This window comes from Micropterus salmoides, unplaced genomic scaffold, assembly GCF_014851395.1.
Source record: "Micropterus salmoides isolate LMB-PRFRI ecotype aquatic unplaced genomic scaffold, ASM1485139v1 Ms_hic_scaffold_9, whole genome shotgun sequence".
In the NCBI taxonomy this organism is placed as follows: Eukaryota; Metazoa; Chordata; class Actinopteri; order Centrarchiformes; family Centrarchidae; genus Micropterus; species Micropterus salmoides.
The window spans coordinates 9,463,814-9,483,600 of record NW_024044681.1 but is presented as its reverse complement, the minus strand read 5'-3'; the positions used below and the strand labels follow the sequence as shown (position 1 = coordinate 9,483,600).

The following is a 19,787-nucleotide window of genomic DNA, read 5'->3' as shown; positions in this document are numbered from 1 at the left end:
TTTCTGTCTCGATCTAATGTTGAGAAAATAGTGTTAAATCATTAAATATATATTTTTAAAACCAACAAAATGTATTGTAGTCTTGATTTTTATAGAGTTTCCAGTTCTCAGGGATCCTTCCTGTCAGTTTGCAACTTTAATGATAGTTGCATCATGCGCTGACAACTTTTGGTTTCATTCTGACTTTAAGCTGCCTCAAGGTTAAAATGGTTCTAGCCTGAAGGGGAGCTTTAATGTATGGCTAAAATGTTTAAGATTTAAATTCAGCTTGTTGAAACAGAGAATTAACAAGTGTATTCAGATTTATCAAAGTCACATGACATATTATTCAATTCAAACAAATGAAAATTTGTTTGTTTTTTGTTTTGTTTTTCAGGAGCAGGAGATCCAGAGTCTCTCTGCAGAGATTGAGAGTCTTAAAAACCCACTAGACCAGAACCAGAGTGTTTCTCCTCATCTGGAGGAGCTGCGGGAGGAAAACTCCAAGTTGAAGTACCGCCTCAATATCCTGAAGAGGGTGAGTGACACAGCAAGGGGCCCTGGAGATGGGCACAGCTCTGCTTCCTGCTGACCTCTTTGAGTTGAAATATTACTCTGAGACAACCTGCCCGAAAAACACAATGCCGAAAGACGAACCATGAGTTTTAAGTTTTCTCTGTTGACCGTTTTCCCACAGTAATGGAAATCCTGGAAAAGCCATGGAATTTTAAAATCCTATTTTCCAGGCCTGGAGAATTTATGGAATTAAGTGCATTAATTTAAAGTTTTGGAAAAGTCATGAAATTGGATTTTGCCATATAGGGGCAGAGATTGTATTTAGAGCTGCAACGATTAGTTGAGGAATCAATTAGGTGTTAACTATTAAATTAATTAGCAACTATTTTAATATTCAATTAATCACTTTGAGACCTTTTCTTAAAGAAAAAATGTCCGAATTCTCTGATTTCAGCTTCTGAAATGTAACGTAAACTAAATATATTTGGGATGTGGACAAAAGGACCTCACTTTGAGTTTCAGGAAACACTAATCAACATTTTTTTATAATTTTCTGGACCGAACAACTAATCGATTAATCGAGAAAATTATTGACAGATTAATAGATAATGAAAATAATTGTTAGTTGCAGCCCTAATTGTATATTTTATTGATTGATTGTAAGTCAAAAAATCTGATTGTTTGAAGTATAATATATAAATAACTGACATTATGTGAATGGAAAAAATGCTGGTGTTTAAATGTCATTTAATAATAATTTTATGTTGTAGGTAGGGCTGGGTGATATGGCGATAATGTTATCTAAAAACATTTCATATCATTTGATATTGATAATGATCATGAAATATATCAAATCATTATTTCTTTCAAGGTTAAAGGCTGATTTTTGGTCTGAGTGAAAATTGAAGAAACCAGATAGTTAATTATGTGGTTAAACTTTTCTTTATGGTCAGAATGTGACAAACACTTGATGCCAAACAATGGATCACTTCACAAATCTGAGGTGGAACATTTAAAACTATTATGAGAAAATCTTTTTCAACAAATATGCAAGAGTAAAATTAAAGTTAAATCTTTTTTTGAGTCCCTTTTTCCTCAACAAAATAAATATTTTAATGGAAAAATTAAGTGCTAATTTGTTTGTGATTCAAATGAATTAAACCAAATATTTATTGATGATATATTGAGCATTTATTACATTGTTAGTGAGGAAAATTAGATTGTGTTAATTATCATTATTGTTTTATTGCTCAGCCCTAGTTGTAGGTTGTGAAAGGTCATTTAAATTAAATTAAAGGTCACTAAAAAGTCATGGAAAAGTGTTAAATTGAATAAAATGATTGGAAGAAAAGCTAATTTAAAAAAACTCAATATTCTGGCTTTTTAACAGAATCCTTGTCCTGTGTTATCCTAATTGTGAGTAAATGTTTGTAGTTTTTAATAACAGCTTTCATAACAGAGTCTCAGCACAAAGAGCCAAACTGCCTGTTTAATTTCTTCCCTTCAAACAAAAAAGCTTTGCACAACACTCCCAATGCAGAGACAACTGCTGTTTGCAGAAGTGTCTGTGCATATTTATGATAAGCATAAAGATCACGGAGTCATTTCAACATGTGTCACATTTTCTCCATTTTAACAACATTACCCTGGTTTGCAGCATAACTTCTAATGACTTCTCCACCAAAGGGAACATGCATTTAATCATCAGTATAAACATGTTGCAATACATTAAGTGTCTTTGACAGGAGGGTAAATTAGGGTTTAATGTTGCTGTCTACATTATTAATGTAGCGTATTCTAGTTTAGATGATTACAATAAACTAGTTTTTGTGTCTTAAACTACAACAAACTTTGTGTTGGGTGCAGAACAGAAAAACCGATGCAGTAATGATTTGTCTTGTGTAGGTTGTCAGACTGTAGACTACATCAGAGCTTATTCAATAAATAATATGAAAGCTTACCTCATTTCTACTCAGAAATCCTTCGAGGAAACAACCACCTCATACTTTTTTTTTAAAATTACAGAATTACAGCTCGACAGCATTATTTCATAACGGCCATTATATTTTCTAAACTGACAATAATTATATATATTTTGCGACTAATTATATACTACAGTGTTGTAATGACTAAGTGCAGCACTTTGTCGTCAAAGTAAACTTTTCAAATCTCTCGTGCAGCGTTAACAAACTTCTCAGTTGTTAGTCACCATCTTGCCAAAATCTGGCTGCACTTGGTCGAAGCTCGGAAGCTTCCCTGCATCTTCCTCTGCTTCCTCCTCGTGTATCGTCATTATGAAGCCGATGTGCTGTATGTCCTCAGACTATGCAAGAGGAGATGACCTTCTACAGTAAATCCATGATGAACATCAACGAGCGGCTCCAGGAGATTTTCGGCGAGGCCATCCGGGCTTCCTGCCCCGAGCTGGACAACCCTCCGCTGGCCGTCGCGCCCAGCCAGCAGGCCAAGTTTGGAGACTACCAGTGCAACAGTGCCATGGCCATGGCCCAGGTTAGACTGCCGTCTGTCTGTGTATCATAGAAAAACACTCTTTATCTGGGGTTAAATGGAAGTTTCAGTCAATCTGCAGATCATCAAATGGTTTAAAGAGGTCATATTATGCTTTTTGTTTTTGTCACTCTCCATTATTGAGTTATATCTCTCTTTTTGTGCATGTAACAGGTTTGCAAAGTGAAAAAGCCCAAAGGGAGTTCCCATCTCCCACAGAAAGCTCTGCTCTGAACCGCCTGAAAACAGCTCGTTTGTTGTCCAGCCGTTCCCTTTCATGCCTGTGATCCTAACCCTAAACACACGCAGAATAAAAGAGATGATGGAGGAAGCGTTTTTTATTGACGCTGCTGCAGTCCGCCTTTTGTGCAGCCGCCAGTTTTCGCACAGTTGAGATTTATTACATTGTTATTTTTATGAATGAAATAGCTATTGTTTGTTGATGTTTGCATTTGACACGAGACCAATATAGCCATAAGTTTTACAATAATTGTTCCACTTGGAGATGACATGCTAGCTCACAGAGACCATTGTGGCTTGTGCGCTGGACTAGACAACAGCAGGCAGCACTTGGGCGTCTTGTGGTCGCACTGTTGAGATTTATTAGGTTACATCACAACTCCTTATTTGTGAAGATGATTTTAGACACTTACTGTTTATAGCCAGTAGCCCCCTATTTACAACAACAAGATCTAGATTGAAATTCACACAGTAGTTTGCCAAGCGGCCTCTCTGAAAAGCGCTTTCCATCTTGAATCTGTGCTTTCCAAGTTGTAGGCAGATGAAAAAATGGAATACGCACAAACACACTCACAGCTGTTTTATTTTAGTACCTTCTAAGCTTCAGAAAACACCAAAAACCCATATTTAGGAAAAGGCTTGTAGTTTTTATTCATTAGTTATTTGCATTATAAAAACACATGTGTCAGACTATCTAGACGGTTCTAGGGGTCCTCTCCATAATGTTGTCAGACTCTTAAAAATAACAATCTGAGCCTGTCAGCGGCGAAAAGAAGCACTTTAGTGGACGTACTTTGACGGGGAGCGATAGTCCTGTTTCACCAACTGCAGCGCACTCGTTCAACGCTGGACCAATTTTAAAAAATGTTGTCCCCAGTAGTCACATAGACACAAAAATATGTGATGGCTTTTCCAGGTTGAAAAATACCTTTGCCAAATGAGTAAATGTATTGAAGACACTTTAATCCAAAGCGACTTACATACAAGCATCAATACAGCTAAGAGATCTACAAGTGACAATAGATATTAGTAAGAGCAGCAATAATTACTAGTGAGAGCCAGTGTTGGGCAAGTTACTCAGAAATTGTAATAATTACTAGTTATTACTCCTTAAAAAAGTAATATTACTTTACTTATTACTTATCTCTCCCTCGTTCTCAATTCTTCATTTAGTGTTTGGCTGTCAGCAGACATGAACAACAAAGTCTGTGGATTTACGTCAAGGATGGCGCGTTCAGTAACGAGTAACGCAGCGTTTTAGAAAAGTAATTAGTTACAGTACTTAGTTACTGGGAAAAGTAATATTATTACAGTAACAGTTACTAACACGTTACTAGTAACGTGTTACTGCCCAATACTGGTGAGAGCCAATGGCACGTATGGCATCAATGGGGTAAATACCAAGGGAAAGAAGTAATGAAATAGAGCAATCAATACAAGAGAATTGTACAGGGATAGAAGAAGTAGGTTAGAGGTGTTTTTAAGAGTCTTTTCTTGAGAGTGAAACCCAGTTTTCAAGGTTTTAAAAACATTGTTCGTTTTTTTTTTTTTTCTCGAAAACTTTTCTTTAAATATAAAATACTTGGACGTTTTTAACAACATTGACTTTTTTTTTGTGATTTGCTGTATATTTAGAGGCTTTCATTGCAACAGTGCAGTGTTTGATTTAGTTCTGTGGTGCTGAGTCGGAGCCACAGCCACTGCAGGTTTCATTGTCTGTCTGTGAAAATCCAATACATTGAATTTTGAAATTGCGCTTGTCAAAAAAAAGTTCCTGTCCACACACTGTTTGGAGATCAGCAGTGACGTGCTGATGTTCGCTGCCCTGCGGCTCAGAAAACAAGTTTGTTTTTTGGGAAGAAAAGTTGGGTCAGTTGATTAAACACTTTCTTGTGCTGCAGATGCTGAAGGCAAAGGGAATGAAAGTCAACCCGAGGGAAATCGCAGAGAAGATAATCCAGAACCTTCCCGACAACGAATTCATCCTGAAAACTGAAATCGCCGGACCAGGTAGAGACGCAGAACAGGCCACAGATTCATCCTCATGACTTCTCTTTGGTGTTGAGGAAACTTTTCTTTGCTGCTTCCAACACTTTTTTTGTTATTGTGGACAAATTTTAAAGTTTCATAAATAGGCGAATTATTGGCGACCCATTTTAGCTTTTTGCACAGAAACAGAGAGATGTTATCTATTATGTTACAAGATGCGGAGACGGTGGATTCAAGGAGTGAGTAAACTCTATAATAAGGTGGAGAAAGAAGTGGAATTAAAATGAACAAATAAGAAATAATGTACGTACTGAAAGAAGTTTTGTGAATGAAACATTTCTTAAATTGTATGTTCAGATGTTCAAAGGAAAATATCACAAGTGGAAATGCTGTCAAACTGCCATTAATTGTATTAGATAAAAAATATTGTATTTGTTTTAATAAGTTTTATCAGCAACATTCTTAAAAAAAAAATTTTAATTTAAAATTATTATCTAAAACAGTCAAATATCAGAAGTCAGTAAATGGTTTTTAAGAAATGCTCAGATCAGCTTATGAGAAATACACAGCTCGAAGGTTTTTCAGAATAAATTTCCAGGTATACTAAATACAAAAACTGAATGATTAGTGGAAATACAGTCGTTAATATTAGCTCTTCAGATAATGTGTTAGAATCCGTGCTGAAGCATCTCTAGTTGGCCTGTCACGATAATTATCGTGCAATATATGAACATGACCTCGATCATTTTTGCTGAACTTGATATTGCCTGTTGTGTTTTTTTTTACATACGTGTTTCTTTACATAAGAGCGTCTCCAGCAATTTAGCATCAACACCAACATGATGCCAGAAGAAACAGCAGGGTTCAAGTCCAAATGGACGAGCTGGCGTGTGGACAAAAAGCAGCGATACATATATTTTATGTTTTATTTTGGTTTTGTGGTTTTATATTATTTATTTAGGATATTTGTTTTACATTCCAATGTCTGAATATTCTTACGAATAAAAAGTGAATTGCTCTTTGAATTATCATTATTTCAGTGGCATTAAATGGTCTTAAAATGACAATGTCTTTTATCACAGTTATTTCTGGGACAATACACATTGTCCAACAAAAGTAGTTTTTATATTCGTCTGTGTTCTCACACCAGTGTCTGCTCTGATTCGGTTTCATCGTCCCCTGTGATGTCTTTTGTGTCCTCAGGGTTCATCAACATCCACCTGAAGAGGACGTTCGTGTCCAAACTGTTGAGCAGCCTGCTGATCAACGGAGTGCAGCCCCCCCCACTGGCCTCCAGGAAGAAGGTTCGTCACACTCCCACATGTTGGCACGAATCCAGGTGTAGAAACAGCTTTACATTGTGATGAGCGATGATCGGCTCGTCGTGTGTTTTTGTGGAGAGAAAGTAGAACGTATTAGATGTGTGTGTGTGTGTGTGTGTGTGTGTGTGTGTAATCTTAGTTTAAATTTCAGATGCTAACTGAAGTCACACATTTTAGTTTGAAGTTGTAATGTTCTTCTAACTGAAGCATCCTGGTGAAGTTTGATTTGGATTTAGGTCTCACAGGTGTGTGTGTTGCTCAGGTGGTGGTGGATTTCTCCTCTCCCAACATTGCCAAAGAGATGCACGTGGGCCACCTGCGCTCCACCATCATCGGGGATAGCATGTGTCGGCTGTTTGAGTTTCTGGGCTATGACGTTCTCAGGTCAGTTCAGAACCTGCTGCATCTCAAACACGATCACAATCTGCTGCGCTCTCAAGCTGTGCTCACACATATTTAAAACATAAGGCCCCGTGTCCACCAAAGCGTTTTTTTGCCAGCTGAAAACGCCACCTGCTCTTCTGAAAACGCCTAGCTGGGAGCGCCAGGGTGCGTTTTGGAGGCGCCGTGTTTTTTATTTGAGAGGCTGTGGTTGCTATGATACATAATTTCCGTGGAGGCGACGTGCTGCAAGTAGGTTAGCCTGCTTAATTTTACTGAATGTAAAAATGTCACCACAAAGTATGTAGTGCTGCTTGCTCTGGCCTTTGCTCTGCGTGAAGAGGAGGCTGAAACATTTACTCATTTGGCGCTTTTATCCAAAGCGACTTACATTTGAGGAACAACATACAAGCATCAACAGAGCATCAATTACAGATCTACAACTGACAAAACATACTAGTAAGAGCAGCAATACATACTAGTAAGAGCTCACAGAGCATATCACATCAATGGGGTAGATACCTAGGGAAGGAAGTAAGAACAAAAAGTGCAATCTATACATGATCATTGTAGGGGATAGAAGAAGAAGAGCACAGGAAGTGCATGTTAGGGGTTAGGAGTTAGAGGTGTTATAAGAGAAATTGTTCTCTGAAGAGATGAGTTTTCAGGAGCTTCTTGAAGTTAGAGAGGGACGCCCCTGCTCTGATGGCGTGCGGTAGCTCGTTACCACCATCGTGGTGTCACAGATGAGAACAGCCGGGACTGGGATCGCTTTGTGTGAAGGGATGGCAGAGCCAGGCGGCGTTCGTTGGAGGAGCGTAGCGGCCGAGAAGGAACGTAAGTTTGTATTATGGAGTTTAGGTAGATGGGTGCAGACCCAGTACTCACTCTGTTTGCAACATTAGTGACTTGAATTTGATTCTGGAGGCCACGGGGAGCCAGTGGAGGTCACTGAGTAATGAAGTGACATGAGTCCTTGTGGGCTGATCAAAAACCAGACACGCTGCTGCGTTCTGAACCATTTGTAAGGGTTTCACCGCACAAGCTGGAAGACCTGCTAGGAGGGCATTGCAGTAGTCGAGGCTAGAGATAACCATGGCCTGTACCAGAAGCTGGGTGGCGTACTGAGTGAGGTAGGGCCTGATTTTCCTTATGTTGTACAGAGCAAAGCGGCATGAACGAGAGACAGCAGCAACATGGTCTGAAAAGGACAGCTGGTCATCAATCATGACACCCAAGTTTCTCACCACCCTGGTTGGAGTGATGGTTGCGGAGTGATCATGAGAGCGGGTTCATGAGATTTTGCGGGCGAAGACACACCTCCGCGAGTAGGCACATCGTTTTATTCAAAATCGGATGTGCTCGGTGTTTGTCCCGGCCCTCCTACACTGTGATTGGACAGCTGGGTAAAAAGTGACAGTGACGAGCGCAGCGTTTTTCCCAAAAGTTGAACATTTTTCAACTCTTGGCCACCGGGGAAAAAAACGCTCAGCGCCTAATTCCTATACGATCCAATACCAAGTAATACCCAGGCTGATGTTGCCAATACCATTAGTTTTTACATATTTTATTTCTAGTTTAATGTGACCTCCCGTTTCTGTATTTATGAGAGAAATAAGGAGCAGCATTCAAAATAATGCTGCATAATGACAAGACATCAAACTACTGTCATATTCTTTAATTATAATAAAAATATCCTGCTCAGAACTGCCGCTTCATAACATCATCATATTATTGTGACAGACTTAATCTCAGATGTTTAGCGAAGTTTGCGGTGTTGCCAAAGTATTTCACTGTCTTTGCACACACATCACACAGAGTAACACATCGTCACAGCTAAAATACAGCCAGACGTGACTGTTTCTACAGTCAGCCAGAGTCAGTATTCATTGGTGGGAAATGGAAAGACCTGAGTGGCTCACTTCAAAGAAGCTCTGTCACAGACCCGTAGCGCAAGCATGACTTTGACAGGCGGAAGGAAAAGTAGTTCCTATCAACCGAGTATAATTAGACCATCCTGATGACCGCATCATGAGAAATAACAGGAAACATTAATATCCGTGTGAGGCTGTCTTGTTCGTGACACATGAGGAAAATAAATGGTTGCATGCATGGACAATGGAGAGACATCTTTGTCTATTCAAAGTGCTTTATCCTCTGTGCTTTGGGCATTTTAAGACATTTCAGACTCAGCTTCACACTGTTACTGTGCTCTGACTTAAGTTTGCCAACATGCCACAGCTAATACGGCGTGTTCATATGCTAATGCACGTGCCTACGTTTTGTAGCATTCCTCCTAAAGCACAGCCGGTGTTAGCATGCTAACATAAAGCGCACAGCCACAATAAGCATTAAAGTGTATGTTAATGAATATTGGATGTTAACTGACATTGACAGTTTAGGGTGCTATGATGCTAATAGTATGCATGAAACAATTAGTTTGTAACACGTAGCATGCAACAATCATACATTTATCATGCTAACACTTCTGCTAAGATCATGAATATCCACAGTAGGTCACTTATCTTGGATGTTGAAGGTGAACTTTTGACGTGACAATGGTGTTAGTTGTTAATATAATGGTGAATATCCACACCACAAATATCTTGCTGACTGACAGGGATCTCAAGTACAACAGGCATCTTGTGTTTTGTCCGTTTTCGACTCTGCTTGTGTTATTCTCAGGTTGAACCACGTGGGAGACTGGGGGACCCAGTTTGGGATGCTGATTGCCCACCTGCAGGATAAATTCCCCGACTACCTAACCATCTCCCCGCCCATCGGTGACCTGCAGGCCTTCTACAAAGTCAGTTATAACTGATCTGTTTTCCACAGACAGTGAGCAGGACACGTTGGCAAAGTATCTGAAGTGACTTTAAATTAAAGTTGTAGTAGTAATGCACAGATACAGGCTCAGTCACATATATATTAGGTTAAATATTAGTTTGCTGTATGTTTCAACTTTTGAAACTGAAGGGAACTAAAAGAATAGACGTTACTTAAGTTGTCCCCTGGCAGCAAATCGCCTTTTGTATTTGGCTGTTTAGTTTACTTTCATGTACTAGAAATTATTTTAGGGTTCAACAAATCAAAACAAATCTCAACAAATCTGATGCAGAACATTCAAAATCTTTTTTCAGTCCCTTTTCCTCAACAAAATAAATATTTTAATAAAAATATTCAGTGCTAAATCGTTTGTTATTCAAATGAATTAAATAAAACATTTATTGCACATTCGTTATATTGTTATTGAGGAAAATTAAATCACGATAATTCACATTATTGCCCAGTTGGAGTTGATATTAATAAAATATATATATTTATAATATTCTGTGGAGCATGATGTGGCTGCAGTGTAGCACATTTTGCATGTATATATTGTGTGACCGCTGTGTATGAATGCTCTTTAGCTGCTCTTTTTGGACTCCTGTACTCTCATTTCTTGCTTTTCTCGGTGTCATTTCTCTCCATCCCCCTTCTCTTCCCTCAACCAGGAGTCAAAGAAACGTTTTGACGACGAGGAGGACTTTAAGAAGCGAGCGTATCAGTGTGTTGTCAGACTGCAGAGCAAAGAGGCCGACATCATTAAAGCCTGGAACCTCATCTGCGATGTCTCCCGTAGAGGTGAACCGCCCGTGAATGTATCTGTTATATAATGAGACTATAATGTTAAAGCAGTCATCCTCCCCTTAAACACACAAAGCGAGTGTGTCCGTACACTTTGCATGTGTGGCTCTGCTTTGTCGTTTGATCACTCTTTTTTTCTTTTGACTTCACATGTAGATAATTCCAGCAGAGCCAGGGGAGTTAACATCTTAAACACAGACACCTATTTCCAGGAATTCCGCCTAAAACAACATACCCAAAATTAATCAGTGATAAGTCTAAGGATTATGAATCAACTGTAAATTATTTTATTTTCTATTAAAGAGTAAATGGAGATGCAATAAAGGAAAATATATTTTCATCCCCGCCTGGTATAAAATCTATATTTTAAGAGCAAAATCACCATTAAAACCATCATCCAACTCATTATAATGCAGATGAATATCTTATAATACACCTGGAGTACAACTGTAACTTTGATGAAAAGAAAATAATATTCAGGAGTTATTACACAATCTCTCTAAAACATACCAGGCGAATGTCCATGTTTTGGCCATATTAAATGAGTTTGCTTCAAAACACTGTTTCTGTCCATACAGCCACGTTCCAAATAACATAAAGCTTCCAAAACATTGAAATATTGATTAACAACAGTGAATATTCTTCAATATTCCTATGACCAAAAGCACTCCAATGCTTTACAGGCACACAACTTCAGAACAGACCATCCTGCTGAACATCCTTCTCTTCGTCTTAAGCAGACGAATTGTTTGATATATTGGATGTTTGTGTACCTCCTGCGAGTCGGCCAGTAGAGGCAAAAGCAACACTTCTTCTCTCCTTCATTTAGACGAGAGAAACGAAACCTAAATGTGCATTCAGACCAAACGCGGATTTAATCCACTTAACGCTTTCCTCGCGGGGGTTTTATCGCTGTACATCCCTGGAGTGTTCACACACAACGCGATAGGGCGAATAAACACAACTCGCCATTATTACAGCTGTATGAACCCAAAGTAAACATTTTGTGATTAAATAGCAATATACTGATGCCGAAATAACTACAATATGATGCAGATTTGTTAAACATATGAATTCATGCTTTGTCAGGTCTGTCAGCAAGACAGCAGGACAACAACTTCTAAAATGTTTGTTTTCTGAATGGAGTTGGTCACAGTAACGACGATACGATAGCTGGAATAAAGTTACATACACATGTTTTCTGAACTCACCAGGCAGTTCAACCTCCTCGCTTTCTTTTCTCCCAGTACTGTCCAGTTTTGTCCGTTTTTTTATATAAATACGAAGTAGTGCCAAACGACGCTAACAACACTGGAACCGGATGTGCACTGCCGAGAAGCTTGAGTGAAGATAAATCAATGTTGTAATCCCAAAAACTAAAGTAAAAAGCTAATTTAATAAAAGCAGTTTACTCTGAGCTCCTCCCTCGAGCAAACGGCGTATTTGTCAGAGCGTAATCCAGTCCGACCACGTGTTTATTTGTCCAAAAGCTGGAGCGCTGCTCCTCTAGCCCAATTTTAGCAGCTCTCAACCGACCTTCAGATTTTCAATCGCCCGCTTTGCCCGGCCCTCTCCACACAACGCTCTGAAGCTGTCGGTGACGTACGGACAATCTCAATGTTGATAGGCTATCGCGACTCAGCGTCATGCGAATTTCTCGCTTGAGTTGAAAATATTCAATTCCTTCACGTTGCCTTCGCGTCACCCGACAGAAAATCGCAGCTCTACGTGTCTTTGCATTGACGTTGTATGTAAACTCACCGCCCCGAACGCTCGCTTCACTTTTGGTCTGAAAGCACCATAAGAGCTCAGGTATTGCGCAATACCAACATGGCAGCCCGCTGTTTTTGGACTGAAAACAGCGAAAATGGCAAAAGTTAGTCAGCGGTTGTAACTGTAAATGTACATTGGTGCGTGCGTTATTATTATCCGGCTAAGAACTGTGTGAGTTTAGTGATTTGAGAAATATGAGTTACACAGCTGATCAGAGCTGCAGCTGAGCTTCCTTTAGAGTGGTCAGAGGAGATGAGAGTTATCTGGATGGCAATAACTGCAGCCATGTACTGTGAGAGATTTATTTTAAAAAGCCGTCAGTAAACTTGTGATTGGATTCCCCTGAATTCCGATGCCAGACTTGTTTGCCGACCCCTGATTTAGATGCTTGGTGTTTGATGTGTGTTTGGTGTGGATAAAAATGGTTGGTTTGAGCTTCTGGCTGAGCCGCCTAGCTTCACGGAGGTGTGTGGCATGGATAGGGTGACAAAATGATAGGATCGTCCATGGATTTCTGAGATTTCTAAGAGTTATCTGGATGGCAATAACTGCAGCCATGAAAAATCAATCGTCCTGCGTGATACACGATCCGTGCTCAAAAGGTTTTAACGAGAAACAGATTTTTCAGTAAAAAAAATACATGATTATAGAAAACACCTTGATGCAGCTGAAAACATGTTTTAACATATTTCGAGGTGAATGAAACAACTTCCTAAATAAACTTTTGTAACGTTACAGTTTTAGTTTGTGTTCATTCAGTTGTTCTGGCTTTGATGATCTTGTTTTAGTTTTTTTTTAAATTGGTGTTAATACTTGGGCGATGATTGTGTGTGTGTGTGTGTGTGTGTGTGTGTGTGTGTTTCAGAGTTTCAGAGGGTTTACGACTGCCTGGACATCAAGATCATTGAGAGAGGAGAGTCTTACTACCAGGACATGATGACGGAGGTGGTGAAGGAGTTTGAGGAGAAAGGTCAGTGTGCAGCAGGTCACAGGACGTATTCACTCTGTGGGCTTCTGTCAGAGGAATCCTTCATTTTGTTTACATTATTTTTCATTTTTGATAAACTTTAATATAAAAACTGTCTCTTTGTCGGTGCTATTCTTCTGTGTTCAGGTTGTGTTGATCTTATTTATTAGGGACTTTTTTACACCACTAGTGTTGTCAGTCTGGTTTTGACCACCAGGGGGCAGTACTGCCTCATAAATCCCTTCCTGTTGTTCCTTTTTTTTTTTTTGGTCTTATTTCTTCCTTTTTACTACCAGTTCCTTATTTTGCTGCATTTTCTTCATTCTCCATTTCACTCTCTATCTCCTTTCTCTATTTTCTCTCCAATTATGCCCATGTTATTATTCTCTCTCTCACTCATAAAACTCTAATTTTTTAAAATTTCTCTTTCTATCATTTCCATCCCACTCTCGCCCACCTCCCCTCTGTTCCCTCACCTTTCCATCTCCATCTCTCCTTTTTCTTTTTCTCTCTTTTCCCTCTCGTCAGGCTTTCTGCAGCTGGACGAAGGACGTAAGATCGTCTTCGTCCCGGGTGAGTCCATCCCCCTCACCATCGTCAAGTCGGACGGCGGCTACACCTATGACACGTCAGACCTCGCAGCCCTGCGCCAACGACTTTTTGATGAGAAAGCCGACATCATTATCTACGTCGTAGACAGCGGACAGGTGGGTGGAGAGAGAAGATAGGGAAAGGAAATAGTGGAAGCAGGAGTTCAGACAGACGGAGGATGACAGAGTGTAGAAATATAGGACGAACAAAGAAACCTGGAAGTGAGAAGGTAAACAAAGAGCAGAGGGTGAGGCGGGGGGGGGGACTCAAATCTAAACTATCTAATAGGGAGCAGAGGGACCATTTGGTTCACAGCTGATTCTGTCCCGTTAGTCCTGAACTTTACGTTTTACTGCTCTGCACTACTTCAACAAGCAGAAACTCCTGTTCCTCAGGGGCGAAGGAGGAGAACATGTACTTTCAACTCAGATTTCTTTCGCCGTGCTGTGCTGGCATGGAGGAGAAATTGTTGTTTAACTCTGTAGGGCAGTGTTTTAAAAATCAAATGTATTTAAGCACAGGCAGAAAAACCTTAACTTTGATCGTCTGGTTTCCTGCAGACACAAACCTGCCCCTCTGTAGATAAATGGTCTTTTTATTTATTTTTTTTGTAGGTATAAATATTCATCCAGGCCCTTTACTTAAAATTCATCACTTAAATTCTTCTTTCGTTTGGTTCCTCCTACACAAGTTAAAATCTGGAAAACTTTTAACAAGTCATGGACAGCAGGTTGTGTTAAAATGTCGGTCATGAAGCAGCAGCAGCAGCATCTTCACCTGAACCAAGATAAAGGGAAGGAAGGAAGAGAGGGACAGGTGACTGATACTAAATCTTTCATCTGAGGAAACTTACTTACCGAGAGCAGCAAATGCAACGCAAGAGGTCGGAAATGTTACCATGGTGACAGGATCTTTGATGTGTTACAAAAGGATGCAAGACGCACGGGCATACAGTCTATGGTTGTATCATGTGTCTCTGCTGTCTAAGTTTTTGTCTAAGAAATTGATTGTCCTCCGTCTCCCTTTTTACTTTAGCGCCATCCTGAGGTTGGTGTTTGTGGTTTTGAGTAAAATTACATTCCTGTCCCCCTCAGGATGAATTGTACTCACATTGGCTTTTCTTCTAGCGCCATAATCCGGGCAAAATTGTAATTTGTCAAATATTTAATGACCAAATACCTTGCAAAACTAACGACATTCCCATGAGGCGAGCTCTTCACCTCACTCTGACAGGGACACTTATACTGAACACAGGCTGTTTCTGCTGCTCCCTGATAAAAGAAAAATGTTTCTGCTGATACCTGTTCAGGAAAAAAAACAAGGAAACTGGACTCTGATGGGAACTTGTTTTAACAGGTTAGATAAAAGGTAATGCCCTGGCAGTGGCAATAGCTTTGGTTTTATATTTGATTTCATTACATTAATGTTTAAGTGGAGATTCACAAAAAATATTTTACTGCTACTGTGGAAAGCGAAAACTGCTGGTAAAAAGCACCTTATACCACATGTTATAACATTGTATATAGCAGTACATTTAAATTGAAAGTGCGCAATACACTACTATAGAATTCATTTTTTCATTTATGAAAAATGTAATCGTTGCACAGCACTACAAACATGTTAAGCTAAAGTGGTGAACACGGTAAACATTATACTGGCTAATTATCTGTGTGTTAGCGTTGTCGTTGTAAGTATGTTAGCATGCTGATGTTAGCATTTAGCTCAAAGCACTGATGAACACTTAGCATGACTGTACACTCTTATTTAAAAGTAAAGTAATTAAAGGTGCAATTAAAAATAAATAAATAATTAAAGGTAAAAGTTGCCGCATCAGGCTACAAACTCAGAACGCCGTTTATACTTTTGCTTTTTTCCGGTGCAGTGTTAGCTCTGCAGCTGGTCAACGTATATTTTTATCCCGTTTAGAATTGAGCCCTGAATTACAAACATGATGTTTGTCAATTTAAAATATAATTTTGCAAGTCATGAAAGTTGCAGTTTGTCGTAAAATTCAATGAAATACATCTCTCGTCTCGCACAATATATGTCACCAACAAATGCTAGCCTACATTCATTGCTTGCTTGCTACTAGGTAGGTAACTTGGATATGTTCGATGCAGAAATATATCTCGCCTGATGTGTTTAATCCAACGACTCCAGGTCCTTTCATCATATCATCGACACATGGAAGCTCTTTGACGTTAGCTTCAGTAACTTTAGCTTCAGTCATCGAGAGAAACAGCCACGACGTCACATACGCAACTTTTGGGTTTGTGGTCTTTGTAATTATGTATTTTCACAGTCTGATACCTCAACCGTTTTACATCAAACCGCGACTTTCTTGGCTTTTAAATGTACATTTTAAATTGACCGACATCATACGTGTAAATAACATCCCATGGTGGTCCAATGGAGGGGGAGGGACTTAGGCTCTCTATAGGAAGGTTTTATCTGGAAAGCATAACATTTATGTTATATGTCATTGAGTTTGTGCGTTTTCTTTTTTAGGGCACACACTTTCAGGTGGTGTTTGCCGCGGCACAGATGATTGGCTGGTATGACCCCAAGGTGACCCGGGTTGAGCATGCCGGCTTTGGAGTGGTGCTGGGGGAAGACAAGTGAGTGTAAAACACACCGAACACAACAGAGACAATGACTCTGTAAAAGTAAATATGACATGTGGGTATTGTTTTAAGACAGACGTCAGAATCATTGCAAATTATCTGTCTCATCAAGATCACAGCAGTCTGGGGAAAATGTAAAAACAAAATCCTTTGGAAATCCTGAAACAGCCATTTGACTGTAAGCGAATAAGCTTGTTTCCCAAATTGTCCCATAATAATGTTGCAAAAAAAAAGCTAAGCTAAGACTGGTGGATGTTGAATACGGAGGTTCTGTGGCAATAAAACGCCCAACCCTGACCGTGTTAAAGGACTAAATGTACAAACTAGTTCACAGTTTAACATGAATCCAAATCGGCGTCATCGCGGCCGCAACAAAAAACGAGCATCATCTCTGAAGAAAGAGACTTCTCCACCACCACACTATAATCATGTGGATGTCCTTCACTGGGTCTTTATCACCACTGCTTCATGTTTATATTGCGTTTATTCTCATACATAAAAACAGAACTTTACTACACGACTGCGCTGAAACATAAAAAGGAAAATATACAGTTGCTGCTCCTCAAACAGTGTTTGAGCTACAGTTACACAAGGAGGCATGGCTGTAATTACTCCGCGTGTGAGGAGCACGAGGGAGCAGAGACGTCCTGCAGTAGGCGGACAACAGTAATTAAAAGTTGCACAACAACACCAGGTTGAGTTTTTTTGAAAAGCTTTCAGCTTCAACACAGACTAAACATGTTCAAGGTCAGTTTGTGAAACATTACTGACTGATTTCTGGAGACGCTGCTGTGGTCGGGGCACAGATTAGTTCCTGCACAAAACAAACCACACCCACAAAAACTTGAAAGATGCTTTGAGTCGGGGTTAATGCTCAAGAATTGAAACTTGAGACTAGGACCGAAGTCTTTAATCATAAAAACTCAGACTTGAGGTTTGACTTGAGACTTTAAAACGCAAAAACTTTCAAAAGCAAAAATACTCCCAAGAAAACCAAGAAAGGTTAAAGTCAAGGACAACCAGACTTGGTTGAAGATATATTGCCGCTCGTCTCTTCTTCTGTGACCGACTGGTAGGAAATCCCGGCTATTGAACCTCTGTGGGGTGGTTATCAACGTGAAGGATACCACACTGTTGGTGCTTCAGGCTGTTGTAACACCTGTTGTTGGGAGTCGTGTGAGGTCAAGTCTGAACTCGTGTCGTTGGTATTATTGTCACATAAGGCTAAATGTGAGCGTTGGTTCAGATTCCTGGGAAGACATGAAAGGACAGCATTGTAAGTGGGGGGATAAGTGGTGTCTCAGTCGTCCTCCCCTGTTAAGCGATGGTGTATCCGCTCTAATGTAAATGGCCTCTTTCACATCTCTTTTGAACCATCTGTCCTCCGTAAGAGTGTCCCTTGTCCTTCAAATGTAGGTGGGTGCATTTCTGACTTCACCGGGCAGCATACACTAGATTGCAGTCGCCGCGGGGGCTCGTATTAGGGGTGTGACGAAACACTCAAGTTCACAAGACGTGATAATGCACAATATTGGAGTCATGATAACGAGATACTCCAATGCTATTTAGAAGAAATATTGATTGATGAAATAGGCTACTCGTATTGTGGGGTCCTGGGGTCCTCCCCCAGAAGAATTTGAGCATTAAACTCTTAATTTCCTGCATTCTGGAGACATTTTCTGCAACAATTTATGGTGGAAATGTCTTTCTTTATATGAAGGGAAACAAAATTCATGTGGTCGGTGACAAATCAGAATATATAAATATTATTGAATATAATTGCAGTAATAAACAGCTTGTGTTTTTTTTTAGTCTAAGTTACTTTTTTGGACAAGGCAGATCTGTTTCTCCTATATTTACATTGCATTTCATCTTTTCCTATTGTGCAACTAAACCTTTCCCATATAAGTTTTATTTATTATTTAACATCTGTTGTTGCAAGCTAATTTTCAGAAAACTTTTAGCAAATGCTTTCAAAAAGTGGTGGGGACAAAATCACCCATTTCAAAAAGTGTCCCCAGTGTAAATGACACCAATGCTAAATTGGTTGTCTTGTGTCTTTTGGGAGGACCAGTATTTGTATTTAGCGTGTTCTTGGGTTTAAAAAAAACACAGGGATGTGGTGTTTGTTGAAAATCCTCCTGAGTGTCTCTGATACTCCAGACACAGATGGAATCACAATGTCGTTATGTTTACTCTTCTTTATCACCCCTTGGTGTTCTTCCCGGATCTTGTGGCTTTTTTCACAAAGGTCCAGTTTGGCTTCATCCACAAACTTGAAGTGCTGCAGGTGATTACGCTCCTTCTCTTGGGCTTGGCCACTTGTTGTTATGTTCTCAGCTCGGCGGTGAGAATCAAAGAGTAAATATTGGTCTGTGTGTTTCTTGTGTTCTCCAGTGTGCAGGCCCCTATATATTCCTTTGTCTGTTTTATTTTTTTTTTAAATATGTATTGATTTGTCAGCTGGCAGGACAGGGAGGCAGAAGTGGGGATGGGGGGCACAAACAGACACCACAAAGAAAGTAACAAAACCTGCAATAGAACGGGGAGGGGGAAAACAAAAAACAGAGAGGCAACCATACAATAAACAGCCGACATAAGAAAACAACTGATGGGGAAATGAAAAGGAGAAACAGTCGAGCGAAATAAATGAACAACACAGCCATGAGAGCTGGAATAATAACAATGAATTTAAATAATATGGGTTTTAATTTTTAACCCATGTGTCGTCCACATATCTGAACCAAAGGCTCGGTGCTGTTCCTCTGAAGGAGTTCACGACCCCACAGAGGTTGAATAGCTGGGATTCCCTACCAATCAGTCAGAACTGAAGAAGCCTATTTGGACGAGAGGCGAAGCGTCTTCAAGTAACTTCAACCAAGTCCAGTTCCCCTCGATTTTAACAGTTCTTGGAAAACTATGTCCTAGATGACTGAAAATCTTCACAGAAACTCCCAAGAAATGTTTTGTAAAGAAATGAAATGACGACGTCTACAATGAATCATCGGGATGGAAAATGTCAGCAGTCGTCTTGTGTGCATGTGTTCTCGCACAGACTTCACTTGGTTTAAAAAATAAATAAATAAATAAATTGGTAGACTATTAACTTATGTTACAAGTCTCGGTGGATATTTTACGCACGGACCAGGTAAAGCGGCAGTGAACACACAGGGTGCAGATGTTGGTTTCAGTTCAGTGATGGGCTGCGTCATTAATAATTCCACAAGCAGCTCACCTGCTGCCGTGATATACGGAAAAGAAGTTCTCAGT

At 39.7% G+C, this 19,787-nt stretch overlaps 1 protein-coding gene across 1 annotated transcript in view; it reads left to right on the top strand.

Moving 5' to 3' along the window:
* Positions 1–19,787, top strand: part of rars1 (arginyl-tRNA synthetase 1) — a 38,210-nt gene that overhangs the window by 1,046 nt on the left and 17,377 nt on the right. Inside the window, exons 2-11 of the mRNA XM_038708112.1 lie at positions 377–517; positions 2,818–3,006; positions 5,145–5,253; positions 6,436–6,536; positions 6,817–6,938; positions 9,621–9,741; positions 10,430–10,559; positions 13,201–13,305; positions 13,831–14,009; positions 16,402–16,511. Coding sequence (XP_038564040.1) covers positions 377–517; positions 2,818–3,006; positions 5,145–5,253; positions 6,436–6,536; positions 6,817–6,938; positions 9,621–9,741; positions 10,430–10,559; positions 13,201–13,305; positions 13,831–14,009; positions 16,402–16,511 — 1,307 coding nt within the window. The remainder of the gene's footprint in view (positions 1–376; positions 518–2,817; positions 3,007–5,144; positions 5,254–6,435; positions 6,537–6,816; positions 6,939–9,620; positions 9,742–10,429; positions 10,560–13,200; positions 13,306–13,830; positions 14,010–16,401; positions 16,512–19,787) is intronic.